Raw genomic sequence first — 24285 nt, 5'->3', positions numbered from 1 at the left:
ATTTTATTTACTAGACAAAAATTTTTCCAAAATTGTATTCAGTGAGCATACAATTTTGGAAAAATTGCTGCTAAGTCGAAAACTTGTAGAAATGACTCAAATTTTCAAATTTTTCAATGAATGTATCATAAATGCATTTTTGCGAAATTGTCTAAACAATTGTAAATATTTCCCAAATATTGCCCGAGTTTTGTAGAAGTCTGATTTGAGATTTTATCAAAATGTAGATCTAAATACAAAGTTGTGCAGAGTATATTATAATCGGCCCGCCCGAATTTAGACTTTCCTTGCATTTTTATTTTTTGTTAAAATTGTGTTATGTCCCATAACGTTAGATTTAAATTTTAAGATTCATGTTAATTCCAAGTTAGATTTTGTAGAAGTATATACAATTTTGTCTAAATCGATTCATATTCAAATCCATGCATACGGGAATATAAACCTTTATATAGCTCGCAACAAATTTAAAGGATTTGAGATAGTATCAATAATTTTAATCCACAAATACATATACTCTTGGTATCTTCTCATATTATGATGGGTATTTAAATCATTATTTTATTTATTAAACATTGCCCTAAATTTGAAGTATAGAGTTCAATTGACATCTAATGTGAAATTAAGTCCTTTTCTTGCACACATAAATAAATACGAAACTTTATATCGATCCACTTACGGTACTTCCACAATAGAACTACAAATTAGTGGTATTAAAATGGGATTTAGTTATATTACCCGGAGTCGACCTCGGAGTCGGAGTCGCGCTGATGAAAAATGCTGGAGTCGGAGTCGAGCAAAATAGGCTCGACTCCACAGCCCTGCTTGGGCCCCCGAAATAAAATACTGTGTCCGTTTCTAGATCTAATGCTCAATTTTAACACTTTCGTATACCATGTAATAAAGAACAGCACAGTTTTATTTTTTAAATGTTTACGAACCACTGAACTTCTTTTATAAAAATTTCAAAAAATCCCCACCAAATTTATGGAATTTATTTATTTACGCGGCCATTACAAAATGTATCTTTTCAATTCAATTAAATATAATTCAATATTCCAAGTGGGCCCTAAGGGACCCTATAGGTCAGTAAGGACCACAGCGAGTCAGAAAGGACTCCCAAGCTAGTTACTCGAGTCAGTAAGGGCTCCGCGGTACTCAATAAGGTTTAATACCCAGCCAAAAAAAATTGGAAGTGCTTTTAAAGTTGTGCCTATAGAAAAATGTTCTCCCAAAGATGTTCTTTATTTTAACTACTCAGGAAGTTCTTTTAATTCAATTTTTTGTAACTCGCTTTTTTCATATTTTTGAAAGGAAATTTTCACTTTTTTTTGTTTCACATAGGTTAAAAGCCAAGTAAGAATTAATAAAATGGTACAAATTATTAACATTTTTTAGAAAAAAATGCTAAATCCATTTTAGAAAAATTGCCAATTTTTGAAAATATGCTTTAAAATCATTAAAAATTATAAAAATTATTTATTAGACAAATTATTGCAATTTTTTTTTTAATTATATCCGAAACACTGAATTCGTATCACACCTTAAGAAGTGGTGCAAATTCAGTGCAACGGCATATAAAATAGTGGACATCCATCCTATGACAAGCCACCATTGGATGAGCAGAATCAAAAAAAAAATTATAATACATCTGGAAATTTAGAAGGCAACTCCCCTTGGATCAGAAACTTTGTTGTTAAAATTGAGAATAATTTCCTTGATGGCAGGAATCGGATCGGTTAAAGAAATCAATGAATAGACCAAATTAATGTTTTTACACAAAACATTAAGGGTATTAAATAATTCACAGTTATGTCTGCAAAATTCAGTCTTTAAGAATACAACACAATACCGTACATAAACCGTCTACGTTCAAGAGATGGAAGATCAATTAACATAAGACGACTAGAATATGGAGGCAAATCGTATAAATTATTCCAGTCAAGCCCCCTCAAAGCAAAAATAAGAAACTGCTTCTGTACAGATTCAATACGATCAATAGAACAACGATAACTCGGTGACCAGATAGCACACGCATACTCTAATATCGGTCTAACCAGAGTCGTAAAGAGCCTATTCGTAAGATAAGGATCAACAAATTCCTTAGACCATCTCTTAATGAAACCCAAAAAACACCAGTTGCCTTATTGACACATCCCTCAATATGGGGACCAAAGTCAAGCCTGAAATCAAACAATACACCTAACTCATTAAATCTAAGCACATTCCAAACCAAATCCCCAACTCAGAAATTTCGTCCCCATTCACGAAAAAATATCGTCAAATTGGGGAAAAATCCCCAATACTGGCAACACTGATTCCAGTTCCCACTCAGAGTAAAGTAAATGAGTTAGTTTTAACTAACCAGTGAAAATATTTAACTTCGTATTGCGCTAACGAGACACGTACTCGTAGTACATATTCCATCGGTCTCGGTGTTTTGGCTATTCAGTCAAATTCAAATTTGTAAAAATTAATAGAAAATTACTTAATAACTAACGAAAACTAGGTAACCAAATCTCATTAGAATTTGCATTACCAGGAGTAAAGCTGTCATTACACATTGCATTACATTGCGATGATTTATAATGACTAACTTGTAATGACAATAATAAATACTTATTGGTAATTTTCGAGTTGTTATTCTCAACATTTAATGCATTTGGCTGTTAATGTTAATGATGGTATCATTAGGTATAATTATTCAAATAATTGAGCATTTACTTAAAAAACTCAAAAAGTTAAGGAATATTCTTCATGAATATCTCATAATAATTGTGTTTTAAATTAATGACATTACCATATTATGTTTTAAATAAATGCTTTATTATACCTCATTCCCATTACACTTTCAAAATCGACTTTAACTAGATTTCAACTGCCATTTGCCTTATAAAGAAGGCAGTTAAAATCCACCTTTAGTAAATTTCGAACCTAATGTGATATATTAGGTTTATTATAATGTATAACACGAATCCAACTCCCTTAAACAACCCACTTTTATTTCTATTTTAAGTGTGAAATAATTTTGCGTGTAATCTTATTTAGATGATTTATTACATATTTGTTTATTTCTGCAATATACGTTTCTATTCAAGTAGTGTTCATATTACAGCATTACTTGCCATATTTTGATCCATTGTAATCGGCTAGAGAAGTCAATATTTTCTAGATTTGCAATCTTTGGTATATTTACTAATAAGTGATTATATATTAGGTGATTATATGCTTTAAAAGCACTACTTATTTCATGGCCCAAGGTATGCCTGGGAAGAAGAATGTAATCCGGAGCGATGTCAATTAATAAGTGGTTATTAATTTTTAATTTTCAAATGGGCTTACCTACAAGCTTACAGGGTAATGAGAGTTTTTGCTGGGAATATATAAAAAAAAATGTTATGGTCACGATCATATTCGAAGAGCGAAAAAATATGATTGAAGTTTTTTTTTGGGGGGCATGTAACATTTTCACCGAAACCATGTTCACCCTGTGAACATAGTGCTAAAAAAATAACATTGTTCTAATCTAAAGGTAAGTACTATATTCGCTTTTCGAGTTGAAATTTTCGCTGCTACTTTATTAAAATAGTTCAATATAAAGCAGGTAAATTGACTCAATTAATGCACAGTTTCTTGTTCCTCTGAATTTACGCAAGACATTATAGGGATATGTTTGTTTTCATTTATAATTTATAACATAATTTATAATTTTTTTTCAATAAATGTTATCGCAAAAATAATGTAATTTTCAACTCGAAAACCGAATATAGCACCCACCTTAAAATGTTATGATATTGATGAAAAGAATATTGTGTGAGTTAAAAGAAAATGATGACGATCTAAAATGTTAAGATCTAAAAGAAAATATATATTTTTTTTTCAATTAAAATAACATATTCACAATCTAACATATTATGATCATTATAAAAAAGGAGATTTGAGAAAAAACAACACAAAAGTAATTTCTTTTTAAACAATTCCTTGCTTATATTTGTACTTACATCGCGGCCTCATGAAAACTACTAAAACACACGTCAGGTAACTGTAAAATAAAATAAGTAAGTATATACGACCGAAAGTTCGGCCAGGTTAAATTTTATTTACCCTCTAGCATGGATTACATATATTGGAAAATTTGTCAAAATTTTATTTTTATAGAAAATTTTGTCAACATTTTATTTCTATAGAAAATTTTGCCAAACTTTTTTCTATAGCAAATGTTGTCAAAATTTTATTTTTATAGAAAAATTTGTCAAAATTTTATTTCTATAGAAAATTTTGTCAAAATTTTATTTCCAAAGAAAATTTTGTCAATATTTTATTTCTATAGGAAATTTTGTCCAAATATTATTGTCAAAATTTTATTTCTATAGAAAATTTTGTCAAAATTTTATTTCCAAAGAAAATTTTGTCAATATTTTATTTCTATAGAAAAATTTGTCAAAATTTTATTTCTATAGAAAATTTTGTCAAAATTTTATTTCCAAAGAAAATTTTGTCAATATTTTATTTCTATAGAAAATTTTGTCAAAATTTTATTTCTATAGAAAATTTTATCAAGATTTTATTTCTATAGAAAATTTTGTCAAAATTTTACTTCTATAGAAAATTTTGTCAAAATTTGATAGCTATAGAAAATTTTGTAAAAAATTTATTTCTATAGAAAATTTTGTAAAAATTTTATTTCTATTGAAAATTTTGTCAAAACTTCATTTCTATACAACATTTTACTTCTGTAGAAAATTTTTTCAAAATTGTATTTCTATAGAAAATTTTGTCAAAATTTTATTTCTATAGAAAATTTTGTCAAAATTTTATTTCTATAGAAAAATTTGTCAAAATTTTATTTCTATAAAAAATTTTGTCAAAAGAAAGAAAATTTTGTCAATATTTTATTTCTATAGAAAATTTTGTCAAAATTTTATTTCTATAGAAAATTTTGTCAAAATTTGATTTAGCAAACATTTTTTCTATTATGAATAGCATGGTTCTCGCGACGTGTATGAATTTATAAAACATTTTCTTTAATAGCGATTGATATTTAAATTTTTTAAATACATACTTTTATTTAAATAGATAATATTCATTTCAGGTACACATCATAATGGCATTCACATCTGTGATTTTACTAACATTAAGTTTAGTGTTCTGGATATACTGGTTATGGTCCAGACGTACATTTTACAAGTTGTATTTAAAGTTACCAGGTCCTTTGGGATTACCACTTATCGGTGTTGGGCACCGTGTAATGAATGCAGCAAGTAAGTATGCAATAAATTTAGAATAAAATTAATAATTGAATTTAAAGGTGTATGAAGCCATTTATTGGTCATAAACTTTTTATGTCCTACACCACTCTGTTTAACAGGGTATTAAAGGGTGATTCTTTTGAGGTTAGGATTTTCATGCATTAGTATTTGACAGATCACGTGGGATTTCAGACATGGTGTCAAAGAGAAAGATGCTCAGTATGCTTTGACATTTCATCATGAATAGACTTACTAACGAGCCACAACGTCGAATTTTCAGTGAATGGGCCCTAGAAAAGTTGGCAGAAAATCCGCTTTTTTATCGACAAATTTTGTTCAGCGATTAGGCTCATTTCTGGTTGAATGGCTACGTAAATAAGCAAAATTGCCGCATTTGGAGTGAAGAGCAACCAGAAGCCGTTCAAGAACTGCCCATGCATCCCGAAAAATGCACTGTTTGGTGTGGTTTGTACGCTGGTGGAATCATTGGACCGTATTTTTTCAAAGATGCTGTTGGACGCAACGTTACGGTGAATGGCGATCGCTATCGTTCGATGCTAACAAACTTTTTGTTGCCAAAAATGGAAGAACTGAACTTGGTTGACATGTGGTTTCAACAAGATGGCGCTACATGCCACACAGCTCGCGATTCTATGGCCATTTTGAGGGAAAACTTCGGAGAACAATTCATCTCAAGAAATGGACCGGTAAGTTGGCCACCAAGATCATGCGATTTGACGCCTTTAGACTATTTTTTGTGGGGCTACGTCAAGTCTAAAGTCTACAGAAATAAGCCAGCAACTATTCCAGCTTTGGAAGACAACATTTCCGAAGAAATTCGGGCTATTCCGGCCGAAATGCTCGAAAAAGTTGCCCAAAATTGGACTTTCCGAATGGACCACCTAAGACGCAGCCGCGGTCAACATTTAAATGAAATTATCTTCAAAAAGTAAATGTCATGGACCAATCTAACGTTTCAAATAAAGAACCGATGAGATTTTGCAAATTTTATGCGTTTTTTTTTTTAAAAAAAGTTATCAAGCTCTTAACAAATCACCCTTTATAAGCTAGTATATGTGTTTACAAGACCCAAAAAGGAGACGAGGTAGACACATTGTGTCCTTGGAAAATATATTCATGACCGTTTACTTAGCAAGGTCCGTCTGTAGACACATTTTTGTAGAAATAGTCTTGGTCGAAGTTTTAGTCTGACTCATTTGTGTTTTTTTTTATCAGACTCGTCCCCTATTTAGTTTTAGATACAGCTCCCATTTACATGTAGCCAGGATTTAGGGGGTTTTTCACGTTTGGGGGGTATTTTTAGGGATAATAAATAAGAAATGGAAACAATTTTTAATAAAGTAAAATTTTTACTTGCAATTTTGTACAGAGATTTAGACATTTCAACTACACCAAAAAAAAAAATAATAAGTTAAGCCAATCATATCTAATTACTATGAAATGAGATGTTATCAGATCTCAATATTGGCCTAGATCTAATGTCTTAGATCTGGTGTTAGATGTCGGTAAGAATGGAATTATATATAATTATTTCTACATCGAAAGGAGTCAATTTTGAGATCTAATCATACACCCAGAGAAGGAATATGATCACCTCAAACATGTTTCAAGGGCACCATGTTACTTTTTCACGGCGACTATGTAAAATTTTTGTCGCAAAAATATTTTTTTTCTCGACAAACATAACATGCTTTCCACAATCAGATATATAATTTCCGAGAAAATAACATGGTTTCGACAAACATGTTACATGTTTCCCGTGAAAAAGCAAAGCATATTCCTTCTCTGCTATCGAATTAGATTCATCAATTTGTACACGGGTAATAAATAATTATTTTTTTTTAATTTTTAGCATTTTTGAAAACTTTGGAACAATATTCATTGAAATACAAAACACCTTTTGTAATATGGCTTGGTACTGAATGCTTGATTTATGTCAGTGATCCGGAAACTATGGAAAAAGTATTACAAAACCCCTATTGTGTAAATAAAGGCAATGTATATAAATTCTTGCAATCTGCAATTGGCACTGGTCTTTTTACTTCAAAATGTAAGTATAACCAATCAAATTTATTGTTATAATAAATATTAATCAATTTTATTTATTTTTTCTCATAAGCACCAAAATGGAATGAACGCAGAGCTCTCTTAGCTCCAGCTTTTGGTCGTAAGGTTATTGAATCTTTTATTCCAACATTTAACATTCAATCCAGTGTATTGGTAAAAAAATTGTCAGAAATTAATGGGGAAACTAACGACCTCTATGAAATCATAAAAAGATGTGTATTAGGGGCAGCATGCCGTAAGTAAAAATTTGTAACGTTTGGTTTATGCTTCCAATTACAAATTCATTATTTAGTAAATTAATAATAAACTATTTATAGCATTCTCCAAAATCAAGATAAAGATTTTAAAACTTGGAATATCGATACGAGTATATCAATATTTTTTTGAGAGAGATCCCCAAAATCTTGAAATTATTTCCCCAAAAAATCCACAACTGAAATATTTTTCCCCATGGAAAATCCCCAAAGAAAAATTCATATAATTATTGTACGATTGCAGTTCGGAAACTTCTTAGCCTACCACAAAAAACGCGGTATAAACAGAAAAAAGTTAAGTGTTTTGGAAACTTCCATCTCTGTTATGAACACATGTTAAATTTTGTTTCGGTCTTAAGGTGGGTATTAAGTTCGAGTTTAGCCGCTAAAAACGTCATTTTTTCACGATTACTTTTCTTTAATAATCCATTTTAAGGAATACAAACTTTGTGAACATTTGCTTTGGGTTTTTCCCCATCAAGTTATAATAAAATTTGCAACAAATACGTATAATTTCATGCATTTTTCTACCCACCACCATAGAATGGTGACGGGGGTATAATAAGTTTGTCATTCCGTTTGTAACACATCGAAATATCGATTTGCGACTATATAATGTATATATATTCTTGATCAGGGAGAAATTCTAAGACGATATAACGATGTCCGTCTGTCCGTCTGTCTGTCTGTTGTAATCACGCTACAGTCTTCAATAATGAAGCAATCGTACTGAAATTTTGCACAAACTCGTATTTTGTCTGCAGGCAGGTCAAGTTCGAAGATGGGCTATATCGGTCCAGGTTTTGATATAGTCCCCATATAAACCGACCTCCCGATTTGGGGTCTTGGGCTTATAGAAATCGTAGTTTTTATCCAATTTGCCTGAAATTTGAAACCTAGAGGTATTTTATGACCATAAAGAGGTGTGCCGAAAATGGTGATTATCGGTCCATGTTTTGGTATAGCCCCCATATAGACCGATCTCCCCATTTTACTTCTTGGGCTTATAGAAACCGAAGTTTTTATTCAATTTACCTGAAATTGGAAATCTAGAGGTATTGTAGGACCACAAATACATGTGCCAAAAATTGTGAGTATCGGTCCATGTTTTGGTATGGTCCCCATATAAAACGACCTCCCGATTTGGGGTCTTGGGCTTATAGAAACCGTAGTTTTTATCCAATTTGTCTGAAATTGGAAATCTAGAGGTATTGTAGGAACACAAATACGTGTGCCAAAAATTGTGAGTATCGGTCCATATTTTGGTATAGCCCCCATATAGACCGATTTCAAGATTTTACTTCTTGGGCTTCTAGAATCCGAAGTTTTTATCCTATTTACCTGAAATTGGAAATCTAGAGGTATTTTCGGGTCATAAAGAGGTGTGCCGAAAACGGTGAGTATCGGTCCATATTTTAGTATAGCCCCCATAAGAACGATCTCCCGATTTAACTCCTTGGGTTTCTAGAAACCGTAGTTTTTATCTGATTTGCCTGAAATTGTAAATATTCTGGTATTTTAGGCTCACAAAAACGTGTATCGGATTAAGCTTTTATCGATCCATATGGTAATGCCTCCATATAGACCGACTTCACTTCTTGAGGGTGTAGAAGGCGCACTGATCATGAAAATTGCTTGAAACTCAATGTAAAATTTCCAGATTTCACTTCTACAGATTTAAGATTTCAAATCAAGACGTTATTTTATAATTTTCTTGCACACTTACAAGAGATGTTCATGATTCCTCTAAACCTCAAACAAAAATGGTTCTTATAAATCCAGAATCTGATATAGTCCTCATAGGTGAAATCTTTAAATTTATCTTCGGGTTGTGTCCTCAAGTCCTCAAGCCCTCCTGAAATTTCAAAGGAAACCCTAATATTTGGTTCATGGTGGTGGGTATTTAAGATTCGGCCCGGCCGAACTTACTGCTGTATATACTTGTTCTTACTGATTTAGTTTTCACTTTAGTGATTTTAGCGGCTAAACTCGAACTTAAAGGATGATACGGTCAAAATTTGGTCAATATAAACTTGACGTATTTCTTTCAATTTTGCATTTAAAAAACCTGAACACCCCTCATTTTGAAGGTGTGTGTGTGTAGAATGTTGCTCCTATTTTGATTTTGGAATTCATTCTTCAGTTGTCAAAATGCCGTCCAAGCAAGAAGAGCAGCGTATCAAAATTTTGCCCGCGCATCGCGAAAATCCGAGCTACTCGCACGCAAAGCTGGCAAAATCGCTAAAAGTTGCCAAATCAACCGTTACAAATGTAATTAAAGTGTTTGGGGAACGTTTGTCGACAGCCAGGAAGTCTGGGTCGGGGGGAAATCGAAAACCGGAAGCCGCTGAGACGACAAAGAGAGTTGCAGGTAGTTTCAAGCGAAACCCTAACCTCTCTCTCCGAGATGCCGCAAATAAGATGGGTGTATCGTCTACAACCGTGCATCGAGCCAAAAAACGAGCCGGACTATCGACTTACAAGAAGGTAGTGACTCCAAATCGCGATGATAAACAAAATACGACGGCCAAAGAGCCATCTCGGAGGCTGTACACGACGATGCTGACGAAGTTTGACTGCGTGGTAATGGACGACGAAACCTACGTCAAAGCCGACTACAAGCAGCTTCCGGGACAGGAGTTCTATACGGCAAAAGGAAGGGGAAAGGTAGCAGATATTTTCAAGCACATAAAACTGTCAAAGTTCGCAAAGAAATATCTGGTTTGGCAAGCCATCTGTACCTGTGGCTTGAAAAGCAGCATTTTCATAGCTTCCGGGACTGTCAACCAAGAAATTTACGTGAAAGAGTGTTTGAATAAACGTCTGCTGCCTTTCCTGAAGAAACACGGTTGTTCCGTACTGTTTTGGCCGGATTTGGCATCTTGCTATTACGGTAAAAAGGCTATGGAGTGGTACGCCGCCAACAACGTGCAGGTGGTTCCCAAGGACAAGAACCCTCCCAACACGCCAGAGCTCCGCCCAATTGAGAAATACTGGGCTATTGTCAAGCGGAACCTAAAGAAGACCAAAAAAACTGCTAAGGACGAGCAGCAGTTCAAGGCAAACTGGCTTTCTGCGGCGAAGAAGGTGGACAAGGTGGCTGTACAAAATCTGATGGCAGTTATCAAGCGTGAGGCCCGGCAATTCGGATTTGGAAAAGCGAAAGCCTAACTGAATATTTTTCCTGAATTTTATACTAATTGAACTTGAAAAAGAAATTTAATTTGATTTTTTAAATAAACGATTTCACCGATTTACACGCGTTTTCCCTTGACCAAATTTTGACCGTATCACCCTTTAATACTCACCTTTACAGTGGAAAAATTAGAAATGCGTGCTGTCATTAAATATTTACATAAAAAAGGTTTATCGGGACAAGAAATTCATAATGATATGGTGAATGTGTTAGGTAAAAGTGCTCCTTCATATGCAACAGTAAATTGGGTTGCTGAATTTAAACGGGTCGTACAAGCATTGAAGATAAACCACGCTGTGGACGGCAACAACAACAGAAATTGTAGCCAAAGTGCATGATATGCTATTAAATGATCGACGAATAAAAGTTCGTGAAATTGCTAATATCATTGACATCTCAAATGATCGAGTCCATTTAATTTTGCATGAAGAACTACAGATGAAAAAGCTTTGTGCAAGATGGGTGCCGCATTTGTTAACAGTCGATCAAAAACGCATAAGAATGAACATTTCTCAAGCTTGTTTGGATCGTTTTAAGCGAAATAAGTACGAGTTGCATGACCACCACCAACCTTATTCTCCTGATTTAGCTCCCAGTGACTTTTACTTGTTCCCAAATCTAAAAAAAATTCCTTGCTGGCAAGCGTTTTACCTCAAATGAAGATGCAATTACAGTTGTAAACCACTATTTTGAAGACCTTGAGGAAAACTATTTTAATCAAGGGATAGAATTGCTAGAAAAGCGTTGGACTAAGTGTATTGAAGTTTCAGGAGATCATATTGAAAAATAAAAATATTTTTGATAAACTAACTATTCTCTTTAATTGATAGGCTAAGAAGTTTCCGAACCGCCCTCGTATGTGTGTACATTTTATTCTATGAAAAATAAAAACAATCTTACAATATCGAATTCTTTAATCGGTAAGGACTTCAGCAAGTCTGTTAGGTTAGGTTAGGTTATGTGGCAGCCCGATGTATCAGGTTCACTTAGACTATTCACTCCATTGTGATACCACAGTGGTGAACTTCTCTCTTATCATTGAGTGCTGCCCGATTCCATGTTAAGCTCAATGACAAGGGACCTCCTTTTTATAGCCGAGTCCGAACGGCGTTCCACATTGCAGTGAAACCACTTAGAGAAGCTTTGAAACCCTCAGAAGTGTCACCAGCGTTACTGAGGTGGGATAATCCACCGCTGGCAGCCCGATGAATCAGGCTCACTTAGACTATTCAGTCCATTGTGGTGTTCGGTCGTAGCAGGAATCGAACCCACGACGTTGTGTATGCAAGACGGGCATGCTAACCATTGCACCACGGTGGCTCCCGGCAAGTCTGTTAGCTGGTCAATTGTTGCAATCGAAGTGTGTTTTGTAATAAAAATTCTATAGGAATTTTTGTCAAAATTTTATTTCTTTAGAAAATTTTCTCAAAAATTTATTTCTATAGAAAATTTTGTCAAAATTTTAATTCCATAGAAAATTTTCTCAAAAATTTATTTCTATAGAAAGTTTTGTCAAAAATTTAATACCATAGAAAATGTTGTCAAAATTTTAATTCTATAGGAAATTGTACCTTTATAGAATATTTTGTCAAAATTTTGTCAAAATTGTATTTATTTAGACAATTTTCTCAAAATTTTAGTTTTATAGAAATTTTCTTAAAATTTTATTTCCATAGAAAATTTTGTCAACATTTTACTTCTATCGAAATTGTTGTCAATATTATTTCTATAGCAGCAACTGTTGTCAAAATTACATTTCTATAAACAATTTTGTCAAAATTTTATTTCTATAGCAAATGTTGTCAAAATTCTATTTCTGTATTTGTTTTCAAAATTTTATTAGTTTAAAAAATTTTGTCAAAATTTTATTTCTATAAAAACTTTTGTCAAAATTTCACTTCTACAGGAAATTATGTCAAAATTTTATTTACATAAAAATGTTGTCAAAATTTTACTTCTATAAAAATTTTATTTTTATAGCTAATGCTAAAATTTTGTTTATATAGAAAATTTTATCAAAATGTTATTTCTATAGAAAGTTTGTGAAGTACCTCTTAGTTGGACAGGAATATTTTGCAAAATCTACCAAAGCCCATAAGCGTTATTGTACTTCGTGCCAAAATTGTATTTCTATAGCAAATATTGTCAAAATTTTATTTCTATAAAAAATTTTTAAAAATTTTATTTTTATAGCTAATATCAAAATGTTGTTTATATAGAAAATTTTGTCAAAATGGTATTTCTATAGAAAATTTGTGAAGTACCTTTTAGTTGGAGAGGAATATTTTGCAAAATCTACCAAAGCTCATAAATGTTATTGTACTTCGCTTGTACACTTTCTATAACAAATTTAGTACTGTGATTGTGATTGAAAGTGGAATTATCCCCAGAAAAGTTCCCAAATCATGACGTTATCCCCAGCCAAATCCCCAGATCCTCAAAGTGAAAAAATATCCCCAACCACGAGAAAAAAATTCCCAGTTTTGGGGAAAATCCCCTAAACTGACAACACTGTATGTAATTAGTGGCAGATAAAACAGAAAAAAATTGGTGCCAAAGCTTTTTTGAGTATAAAAAAAACAATACAAAGCTCTCTCCGTTTAGCCAACAATGTCGACTCTCTATCTAAACCTGATCCTAGTTTTTTCAAAATTTTATAATCTTTGTAATTGGATCATAAACCATTTCAAGTGCAAATTTCATAAAGAAAGAAAAAAATTGCAAACTGTATTTGGGGAAGCAAACAGTTTTTATACATATATTCGAAAATGTTATATTTTTTTTTATTTTATTTTTATCCAAATCTATACACAGAGACAACAATGGGACATAAAATGGATTTTGAAGACGATGAAATAACCGATGCTTATACTGAGTAAATATATTCCCATTTCCGTTATTTATGTATATTTCATTATTTTTGTAATTCATATAGTAGTTCTGCCTATATTTTATTAAAATAACAACTTCAAAAGGTAAAGCAGTCCTAACTACTATTTACCATAAATAACCAGATGTAAATTTATTATGTGTTGTAAGAGTCTTGTGTGAAATACCATTCAATATGCTCATACAATTATAAATGTATACAAATTGCAATTTTACACCGCCCCAGTCAGCTTTAACAAGTACATATACACGCAGAGAAGGAATATGATGACATCAAACATATTTCAAGAGTAAAATGTTATTATGTTACAAACTTGTTTTTATTGTATTCGACCTGTATTTGATTTTTCCAATTAATGAATTATGGATAGAAACGAGCTCGGGGTCATTGAAAGACTTCTTCGGGAAAATTTTTGAAAACAACAAAAATAGTACACCCACTATTGAGTAGAATCTACACGCTCACAAAAAATCGCTTCTGTAACATATACTCTCAAACATATTTTGCTTCAAGCATATACATTCTTGGGTATTGCCAAAACATTTATATGTTTGATCTCTACCAATATATAATATGTTTGAAAGCATTTTTTATGTTTGAAAGCATTTGGTCTAAACAATATATGTTTGGGTAGTCTAAGTTCCAAACATTTTGTATTTTTGCATCCAAATTCAATAATGTTGTCTTCCAAAAAACAATATGTTATTTTGTGAACATATAATATGTTTGGAAGCATTTTGCACCCAAAAATATTATATGCTTAAAAAAATTCTCCCAAACAATATTGTGCTCAAAATTTTATTTATTTATTTATTTATATATTTACAATCATAGTGAATTATGAAAATAAACAGGTAATATAGGTGCTAACAACATAGGTTTTCGACCTGAATACTCAAAATTTTGTTTCTGCCTAATTGTATATTCCCCCACATCTTTCTCACTTCCAAGACATTTTTTAGTTCTTAGCACCTTTTTCTGTAATACAAACATTGTAGAAGAAATTATTCAATTTTTTTTTATTTTAATTTTACCTTTTGCCGGACGGGGATTCGAACAGCGGACCACACAGTTTGTAAAGATCAAAGAAGTAGCTGATCAATTGCCCAAGGAAAAATAAAATGTAAATTTTGTAATAACAAGCAACAACCACCAACTTAATTCAATATCGCTCCCTGTTAAATAGCGCTCCAAGCTACTAAACACATATATGTTTATAGACTATTTCTAAATTAATATATGTTTGCATCCAAGCATATTATATTTACAAACATTTTATGTCCCAAACATAATATGTTCTAACATATTAACATATATGTCCCAAACATGTTATGCTAGTTTATGAACATTATATGCTTGCACTCAAAAATATTGTGTTTAAAAATTTGTGTTCCAAACATATAATGTTTATAGCCAAACATATGAAAAACAGTCTTTTTCATCCGTGTAACGACACAGCGTCTGTTGTCATACTAAAGGCCGGTATGCACCTCTAGCGAAAAATTTCATTCCCATAAGAAATGCATTGCTATTTATGCTAACGAAATTTTCGGTAGCGTTCAATTTCGTAAGCTGGTACGCACCTCTAATGAAAATAACAGGGCTGTCAAAAGCATATTTTGGCAGCAAACATTTAATTTATTACAATCATTGTGTGCGTAAAAGTTTTAAAAGGTCTGTAAATAATAAACAATTTATTTGAGGAATATTTGGAACATATATTAACAATTTTTAAAAGCGATTAGCTGGTTTAAAATTTGTGTACACAGCCCTGTTTTTTTGTTGTAGACTTAAATAAATTTTTGCTACCGAAAATTTCGCTAGAGGTGCATACCGGGCTTAACTTAATAAATATTGAATAAAAAATAAATTAAAAACCACAGACCTCGAGCTCGTTTCTATCAATAATTCATTAATTGGTAAAATGTTTTTATTAGACGGAGAACATGGAACATATTTGTCGCAAAACTTTTATTTTCTAGCCAAAAATGTACATGGTTGCCGAAATCAGACACATTATGTTGCCACAAACATGTTACATGTTCTCCGTCCAAAAATAACATTTTGCTCTTGAAACATGTTTAAGGTGATCATATTCCTTCTCTATGTGTATACGGCAAAAGGTCAGCCGGGCCGATTCTTAGGTACCCACAACCATGGATTGGACGGTTATTCACAATGACATTACTACACATCCCAGCAAAAAATGTGGAAATTCTTCTAAAGTCACAACTTTAAAAGCACTTCGAGAAGATGCACTCCCAATGATGTTCTTTATTTTAATTACCCAGGAAGTTCTTTTAATTCAATTTCTATGACCTGATTTTTTCATAGTTTTAATGGGTAAATTTAATTTGTTTGTTTCAAATAGGTTAAAAACAGAGTAAGAATTCATAAAATGGTACAAATCATTTAAATTTTGCCGAAAAAAGTGCTAAATCCAATCTGAAAAAATTGTGCATTTTTGGAAATATTTGAGGTGAAACGTTTCCGACAAGCGTTAGAATCCATTAAAAATTATAAAAATTATTTATTTGACAAAATATTACAGAATTTTTTAATTTACATCCAAAACATTGAATTCGGATCACACCTAAAGAAGTGATGCAAATTCAGTACAACGGCCGTTGAAATGGAGGACTTCCGTCCTATGACAAGCCCATGTTAAGTTCATCGCTTCTGCGTCAATTTTGCACCACTTCCGGACCAAAAAGAAAATTTTCATTACTTTGTTGGCGACGCTTTTTTTGCTGGGATATTATGGACCTATATTCTTTTTTTTTGTAGAACATTGAAAGAAGAAGAGGAAAGGAAATTTGGAAAAGTTTTCTTTTTACGCTAAAAAGTTTTCTTTAAAAGCAAATAAAAAAAGATCAGTGACAATTGTTTGAATTTGTCTAAAATTTCGTTCCGAAGTAAATTATTTTTTCTTTGGGTGTACTTAGAAATTAACTTATCTAAAGAATACACACAGACAACGAGTATGATCGTGCCGAACATGTTTCAATGTCACATTTTCACAGGGAACATGTAACATATGTGTCGCTATCAGAAACATAATTTCCTCATAAATTATGTTTTTGATTTCGACAAGTATGATATGTTTGGTGAGAAAAAATATGTTTATGGCAAAAATGTTGCATGAAGTAGCGAGAATACGTGGTCCCTCCCCCCGACCACATATAAAACAAACTAGGTACCCCGTAATAATTAACCTGCCACCATGCCCTCTGTAAATATCAAGTAAATCGTAAAAAATTAAGCTTTTGCTGAAAAAAGTCAAAAACAAAGGGGAGTTCCCCCTCTCATTTTTATGCCCTCAGCCATAGGGGGTATACTAACTTTGTCATTCCGTTTATAACAAAATATTGATCTCAGACCCCCTAAAGTATATTTCGAAATCGTAGAAATTTAGCTTTTACTAGAAAAAAAAAACAAAGACAAAGGGGAATTCCCCCTCTCATTTTTATGTCCTCAGCCATAGGATGAGGGGGGTATACTAACTTTGTCATTCCGATTATAACACATCAAAATATTGATCTCAGACCCCCTAAAGTATATATATTCAGGGTCATTGTGAAATTCTGAGTCTATCTAGCAATGTCCGACCTTCTGTACGAAGGGTCCTGGGTTCGATCCCAGCTTCGACCGAACACCAAAAAGATTTTTTACATATATTCTAGATATGTTCCGAAAAGGCGTTCAACATTATATACTATTTTATTACATTTTTACTATGAAAATGTAAAATGTATCTTATTAAAGACTTAAAGTCAGAAAAAACAGTGCTTGATATAAACGAAATGGACTGTGTTGTTGGTTCAAAAATATTTTTTTATTGAAAAAAATAAAAATTTTGTAACAAATGAATTTTTGTGGTGATAAAAGTTTAAAATTTTCGAAGAAATTCAAAAACCTCTAACCAAAGAAAAAAGTTTTCGGTACACGTTTTCCAAACGTTTTTTTTTTCTTTGCATGTAAATCCAGAATCTGATATAGACTTCATAGGTAAAATCTTTAAATTTATCTTCCGGAAGTGTAATAGTTGAAATGCTCTGTTTGGGAGAATATCTGTATCAAACCCCCCTGACATTTCAAAGGAAACTATAATATTTAATTTATGGTGGTGGATATTTAAGATTCGGCACGGCCAAACTTACTGCTGTATATACTTTTTTATATAAATATTTTTTCTATAAAAAAAAAATAATTTTTTGTATCGTTATTACACTTGTTGATTAGAACACATTGTATTTAACAAAAATAAAACAATATTTCGAAACATTATATGTACTTTTAAAAATTATCATGCACTTTATTTCACACATCTTGTAATACAAGTAAACATGCGTGCGAGGGGCAGTGTTGCCAGGTGATTTTTGAATCTTCCCCCCAAATCTTAAGAAAAAAAACCCCTAAATTGGTCTAGAGTTTTTTCAAAAACCCCCAAGAATTTAAGAATGTAAAAAATTTCGTGAAAAAAATCCTGTAGTGATACATTTTAAAAATTTAATTGAATAAAAATATATAATAATACGATATCAATTTAAAAAGTAGGTAAAACAAAATAATTTAATGTATAAATATTTTAAATCAAATTAATTTAAAAAAATCGGTTTACAAAGTAAAAAACTAAACGAAATTCAGTAAATATACACATTATTAAAATTTTAAATCGTTTGTCGTCAAAAAAAAGTTAACTCTCTATTTCACTAAAGCCAATTTAACATTATTTTAGTTCATGGAATTATTATGTTTGGAGAAAATTTCCTTTTCTCTAATAATTTTTTGCGTACGTTAGTTAAATTAACTAAAAAATGGGAAAAAAATTATACACAAATTAAGTAAAAAGTTTTACTAAATTCGTATTTCTCACAAAATAGTTAATTATTTCTTTAAATTTGTAAATTTTATTACAAATGTGCCCATCATGTCACTAATTATGTCTAATAAATTTTCTTGAATTTGTTTAGTTAAAATTTTCTAAAAATATTAAAAAATTTCTAAAAATAACTAAATCTTTTCTTCCTGGTGGGTTCACTGTTTTTTCAGTGTAGGTTAGGTGGCAGCCCGATGTATCAGGCTCACTTAGACTATTCAGTCCATTGTGATACCAAAATGGTGAACTTCTCTCTTATCACTGAGTGCTGCCCAAATCCATGTTAAGCTCAATGACAAGGGACCTCTTTTTTATAGCCGAGTCCGAACGGCGTTCACATTGTAGTGAAACCACTTAGAGAAGTTTTGAAACACTCAGAAATGTCGCTAACATTAATGAGGTGGGATAATCCAGCGCTGAACCATTGCACCACGGTGGCTCCCTAAGACCCATAATTGAATGAAAATTTGACTCTAAAAATGCTTTCAGCTGCTAAGTTAAAATACCATTTTTTTTAATTGTGTCAAATATTAAAAAATTAAAAAGAAGCAATTGAAAAGGATAATGAAAATAATGGTAAAGCTTACTTGCTTATATTTAGGAACTTGGGTTGATTTCCTGCATCTTTCTCCCCCAATTTCATGTCGGAATTGTTCCAAATTTGGTTGAAAATTGCTCCACTTTATGACTCTAAGATATTTTTTTACCCCCAAACATCCCCCTAAATAAATTTTACCTCTAAAAATCCCCCTAAACGTGCAAAAACCCCCACAATTTGGGGGGAAACCCCTAACCTGGCAACACTGGCAAGGGGGTAAATTTTACCACCACGTGGACAGTTAAAGGTTAGCAAACGGGGACTGTTTTCCCTTTCTCAGCAGACTTTTGGGCATTTGGCATATTTTTCTGAAGTCTGCTAATAAAAGTTTCGTTAAGTGTAATTTCTTATCATATTTGTATTTTTCAGATTTCTTGATAGAATAATTGATAGAATACTGAAACCATGGAAGCATCCAGATGTGTTATTTTCGTTAACCACGGATTACAAAAGGATGGAAAAAAACATAAATACTATTAACGAGTTTGTTGGCAATGTAAGGAAATATATATATTTCGCATTCAAACAAAATTTTTAAATTGACGATGTTTTAAGAATATATTATTTTTTTTGCACTTAGAAAAAAAAGGTTCGAAAATAAAGGAAAAGCATTAATCAATTTAGTTTAGTCTTAGATGTACTACAAAGTAGTATACAAAGTAGTATACAAAGTAGTATATAAAAAAAAGTACTATTAATCCAAAATCGAGTAAATCAAATCTAATTAACTTTAACTTAAACATAGTCATTTTTTCCCATTAACGTTACTAAAGAGAAGTAACTGTGAAAAAATTACTATTTTATGTTAAAGAGATAATGCGAACTTAATACCCAACTTTAAAGGTGGGTATCGACTTTAGCCGCTAAAATCAAAACTAAATCTGCAAAAACAGAATACAATTATGATTTTTGGGCGTTATGACCTCCGATGGGGCGGTCACATCGCCCAATTTTAGTTTGGGCTTTATGTCCTCCCTCATCGCGGTCATATGTCCCAAAAAATAGGCGGTCAAAACGCCCAATATTTTATGGGGAAAATGAATGTTGGAATACAAATCAAAAAATGTCCGAAATGATCCCCAATTTTGGTTAACTAAATACGTACGCTATTTAATTCAAAATGCCGTAACTAGAAAGACAGTGCAGATCTCGTGGTCTATTAGAAAATTAAGGAGAAAATGGTGCAAAACGCTCCACAAAGCCCCCAAGAACTCATAGCACTATTTGCCAAATCAGAACATATGAGTGAATACTGAATGTGCGAAAGTTTGCCGGAAAAGATATTTTGGCAAACCACTATTATGGAAGCCAATTTGGCATACAGTCTCTCTTTCTCTTATTAATATTTACGAAGGTTACAAACGACATGTCAGTATAACTGTGTTAATTTTTTAAATCAAGTTAATAAAACGAAAGATGCAAGAACTTGAGGACAAACTGAATGTGATGAATTTAAAAAAGAATTCGCGCGCGCGAATCCTTTTTTAAATTCACGGAAATTTTACAACTTCAATGCAACTTCTTCGTTAAGGACGGTACTCTGTTCGGTTTTCGCGTTGAAACTCCATACAAAACCAAAAAATGCGAAAAAATAGTGAAATTTTTTCCATTTTCGGTACTTTTTTCGAGTTTCGAGTTAAAAAACTGACGTTTATAGCATGGCGCCATTTGCAATGTGAATTAAGAAATTTATTTATTAAAACTATTTGTGTGGGTTTATGACGCAAACACGGATTATATTTTTGTTCCGAAAATATACAAAGGGTCAAAGGATCAGCAAATCAATTGCCCAAGGAATAATAAAATGTTAATTTTGTAATAGCAAGCAGCAACCACCAACCAACCACCAACTTAATTCAATATCGCTCCCTGTTACCTAAATAAACAACGCTCTCTATGTGCGAAATAATGGTTTCTATAATTTTTTCGCAAGAATGAACATAGTACCGCCCTTTATGAAGAAACTTTAACGCAGAATGTTTCGTAAAATATTCATAAATTCGTACAGATGGCTTGCCAAACCAGATATTTCTTTGCGAACTTTGACAGTTTTATATGCTTGAAAATATCTGCTACCTTTCCCCTTCATTTTGCCGTATAAAACTCCTGTCCCGGAAGCTGCTTGTAGTCGGCTTTGACGTAGGTTTCGTCGTCCATTACCACGCAGTCAAACTTCGTCAGCATCGTCGTGTACAGCCTCCGGGATCGCGCTTTGGAGTCACTACCTTCTTGTAAGTCGATAGTCCGGCTCGTTTTTTGGCTCGATGCACGGTTGTAGACGATACACCCAACTTATTTGCGGCATCTCGGAGAGAGAGGTTAGGGTTTCCCTTGAAACTACCGGCAACTCTCTTTGTCGTCTCAGCGGCTTCCGGTTTTCGATTTCCCCCCGATGCAGACTTCCTGGCTGTCGACAAACGTTCCCCAAACACTTTAATTACATTTGTAACGGTTGATTTGGCAACTTTTAGCGATTTTGCCAGCTTTGCGTGCGAGTAGCTCGGATTTTCGCGATGCGCGAGCAAAATTTTGATACGCTGTTCTTCTTGCTTGGACGGCATTTTGACAACTGAAGAATGAATTCCAAAATCAAAATAGGAGTAACATTCTACACACACACCTTCAAAATGAGGGGTGTACAGGTTTTTTAAATGCAAAATTGAAAGAAATACGTCAAGTTTATATTGACCAAATTTTGACCGTATCACCCTTTAAGTTCGAGTTTAGCGGCTAAAATCGTCATTTTTTCACGATTACTGTAAAGAAATTAATAATACTCCTTACACGATTGAGTGGTTGTAAGTCACTAATTTATTCTAAAAAATATTCATCCTTATATACTAAATCTTAAACTAGCTACAATAAAAATATTCTTAAAAAATAAAGATAAGAACATGAAGCCCTTAATAATATTTATAGCCACGCATTTGCACCACATTGCTGAGTTATCACCTACAGCTATACATGTAATCCATTTTCATTTTATTATGCCACAAACCCTATATATCCTAACTACACATATCGCAGATAGTGCATGTTTAGAAATCTAAACAATTACTTTTCTGTAATAATTCATTTTAAAGAATATAAACTTCATAAAAAGTGGTTTTGGGCAATTCCCCATCATGCGCTTTACAGACTATCAGTTATTCCGGACGGAATGTCGGTGTTTGTAAAGAATCTTACAGTGTGTCGGATCGATACGACTTGTCGGCGATGACTAAATAATCGGTAAATGTGTTATCGATCCCATAAACATGCAGCAGTATCGATTATGCCTTCGGACTTAACGTATAATGTGCACAATATATGGGATATGTTCGACACGAGCATTGTCGTCCGGAATAACTGATAGTCTGTAAAGCGCATCAAGCTTTATTAAATTTTGTTTCAAAGAGGTATACTTTTATACTATTTTACATATTTATTTTTATTTTAAGCCTAGTACGAAGATCACGTTTTCGCACGAAAAACTGTTATACTCCATATAAAAAACGTTAGCGCGGAATAAATGCGAAATCTTTGTTTTGAGCACGAAAAAATAGGAAGGTATATTATTTCGCATAAATAAGATACCATCCCTGGGTTTTTCGAAGAAACGAACTTAGTACTAAGCATTAGCGGCTAATCTCGAACTTAGTGCTAACCTTTAATAATAAATGATCTTCGACAAACTTGTTGACAATAATTAAAAATATATATAGCTGATAACACAAATTCTGATCCAAATGTCTCTTTTCCAATTATAGAATTTAAAACAGGCCCTATTGCCCGGACAAATACCTGTGCAAAATAGTAAGCCATCAAATTCTCAAGCGGATATCAACTCTAATGTTTCCAATGATTATGAGATACAGAAGTCTAAATCGAAGATATTTATAGAATGTGTCAGAAATCATTTTGAAAATGGTAAACTCTCTTTCCAGGATATCGTTGAAGAAACTCATACTATAATAGCAGGAGTAAGTATTGTGACGTTATTTCTTGATCACATAAATTATTTTAAATATCTTACAGTCATTTGAAACAATTTCAACAACAGTTTATTTCGTGTGCCTCTGTCTTGCTTTGTATCCTGAATTTCAGGAAAAATTATTTAATGAGCTAATCAATATATTTCCCAAACACGGTGACGAATTATTCCTCGATGATATTACGAAAGAAGAACTTGATCAAATGGTATATACCGAGATGGTTATCAATGAGGCGCTGCGACTTTATCCAACTGTTCCGGCTGTTATAAGAAGTGCTTCAGAGGACTTCTATTTGCGTGATGGACTGTTGGTGCCAAAAGGCACACAACTTCTTCTCGATATCTTTAATATGCAGCGAAATGAAAAATTTTGGGGGCCCAAGGCAAAATATTTTAATCCTGACCTTCACTTTGGTTCGGATAAGAAGCATCATTCTTTCGCTTTCGTACCATTTACCAAAGGTCTCCGAATGTGCATAGGGCTTCGATATGCCATGTTGCATATAAAAATAATCTTGGCAAAAATATTTCTTAATTTCCGCGTTCTTACAAATGTCAAGCCTTCAGATATAGTTGTAAAGGGCACAATATCGTTGAAGTTAGTAAATTATCCATATATGAAAGTTGAAAAAAGGTTGTGAACTATATATACATGTATGTTTTTATAATATGAATAAAAATGATTGTTGTATAAAATATTTTGTGTCCACGGTTACGACTTACGAGTCAACAGAGGTATTTTGTAACACTTTATGGCAACCCCGAAATAAAATAAATGCCTACATGATTCCTTTAACGAAACATATAATCAAACACCCAAAAAATTTTGTTATTATAACAGCAGAAATGTTTGCTAAAACAGCAGTTTTCAAATTTCATCAGCAAATTTCATCCGATCCGGCTGAAATTTGGTACATGGTGTTAATATATGGTCTCTAACAACAATGCAAAAATTGGTTCATATCGGTCTACTTTTACGTATAGCCCCCATATAAACGGACCCCCAAATTTGGCTTGCGATTGCTCTAAAAGAAGCAAATTTCATCCGATCAGGCTGAAATTTGATACATGGTGTAAGTATATCGTCTCTAACAACCGTGCAAAAATTGGTCCATATCGGTCCACTTTTACGTATAGCCCCCATATAAACCGATCGCCAGA

The 24285-nt window shown here is 32.6% G+C and overlaps 1 protein-coding gene across 1 annotated transcript in view; it reads left to right on the top strand.

Annotated features, from left to right (window-relative positions):
- Positions 1-23820, top strand: part of LOC142223760 (putative cytochrome P450 313b1) — a 53065-nt gene extending 29245 nt beyond the window's left edge. The window contains exons 2-8 of the mRNA XM_075293603.1: positions 5090-5258; positions 7120-7317; positions 7387-7569; positions 13599-13659; positions 19521-19647; positions 22901-23113; positions 23169-23820. Of these exons, the coding sequence (XP_075149718.1) occupies positions 5102-5258; positions 7120-7317; positions 7387-7569; positions 13599-13659; positions 19521-19647; positions 22901-23113; positions 23169-23765 (1536 nt within the window). The 5' untranslated portion in view covers positions 5090-5101 and the 3' untranslated portion in view covers positions 23766-23820. The remainder of the gene's footprint in view (positions 1-5089; positions 5259-7119; positions 7318-7386; positions 7570-13598; positions 13660-19520; positions 19648-22900; positions 23114-23168) is intronic.
- Positions 23821-24285: the final 465 nt, after the last annotated feature.

Source organism: Haematobia irritans, chromosome 2 (assembly GCF_050003625.1).
Source record: "Haematobia irritans isolate KBUSLIRL chromosome 2, ASM5000362v1, whole genome shotgun sequence".
Classification (NCBI taxonomy): domain Eukaryota; kingdom Metazoa; phylum Arthropoda; class Insecta; order Diptera; family Muscidae; genus Haematobia; species Haematobia irritans.
Note: the sequence above shows the minus strand (reverse complement) of the source record. Positions and strands in the feature narration are given on the sequence as shown.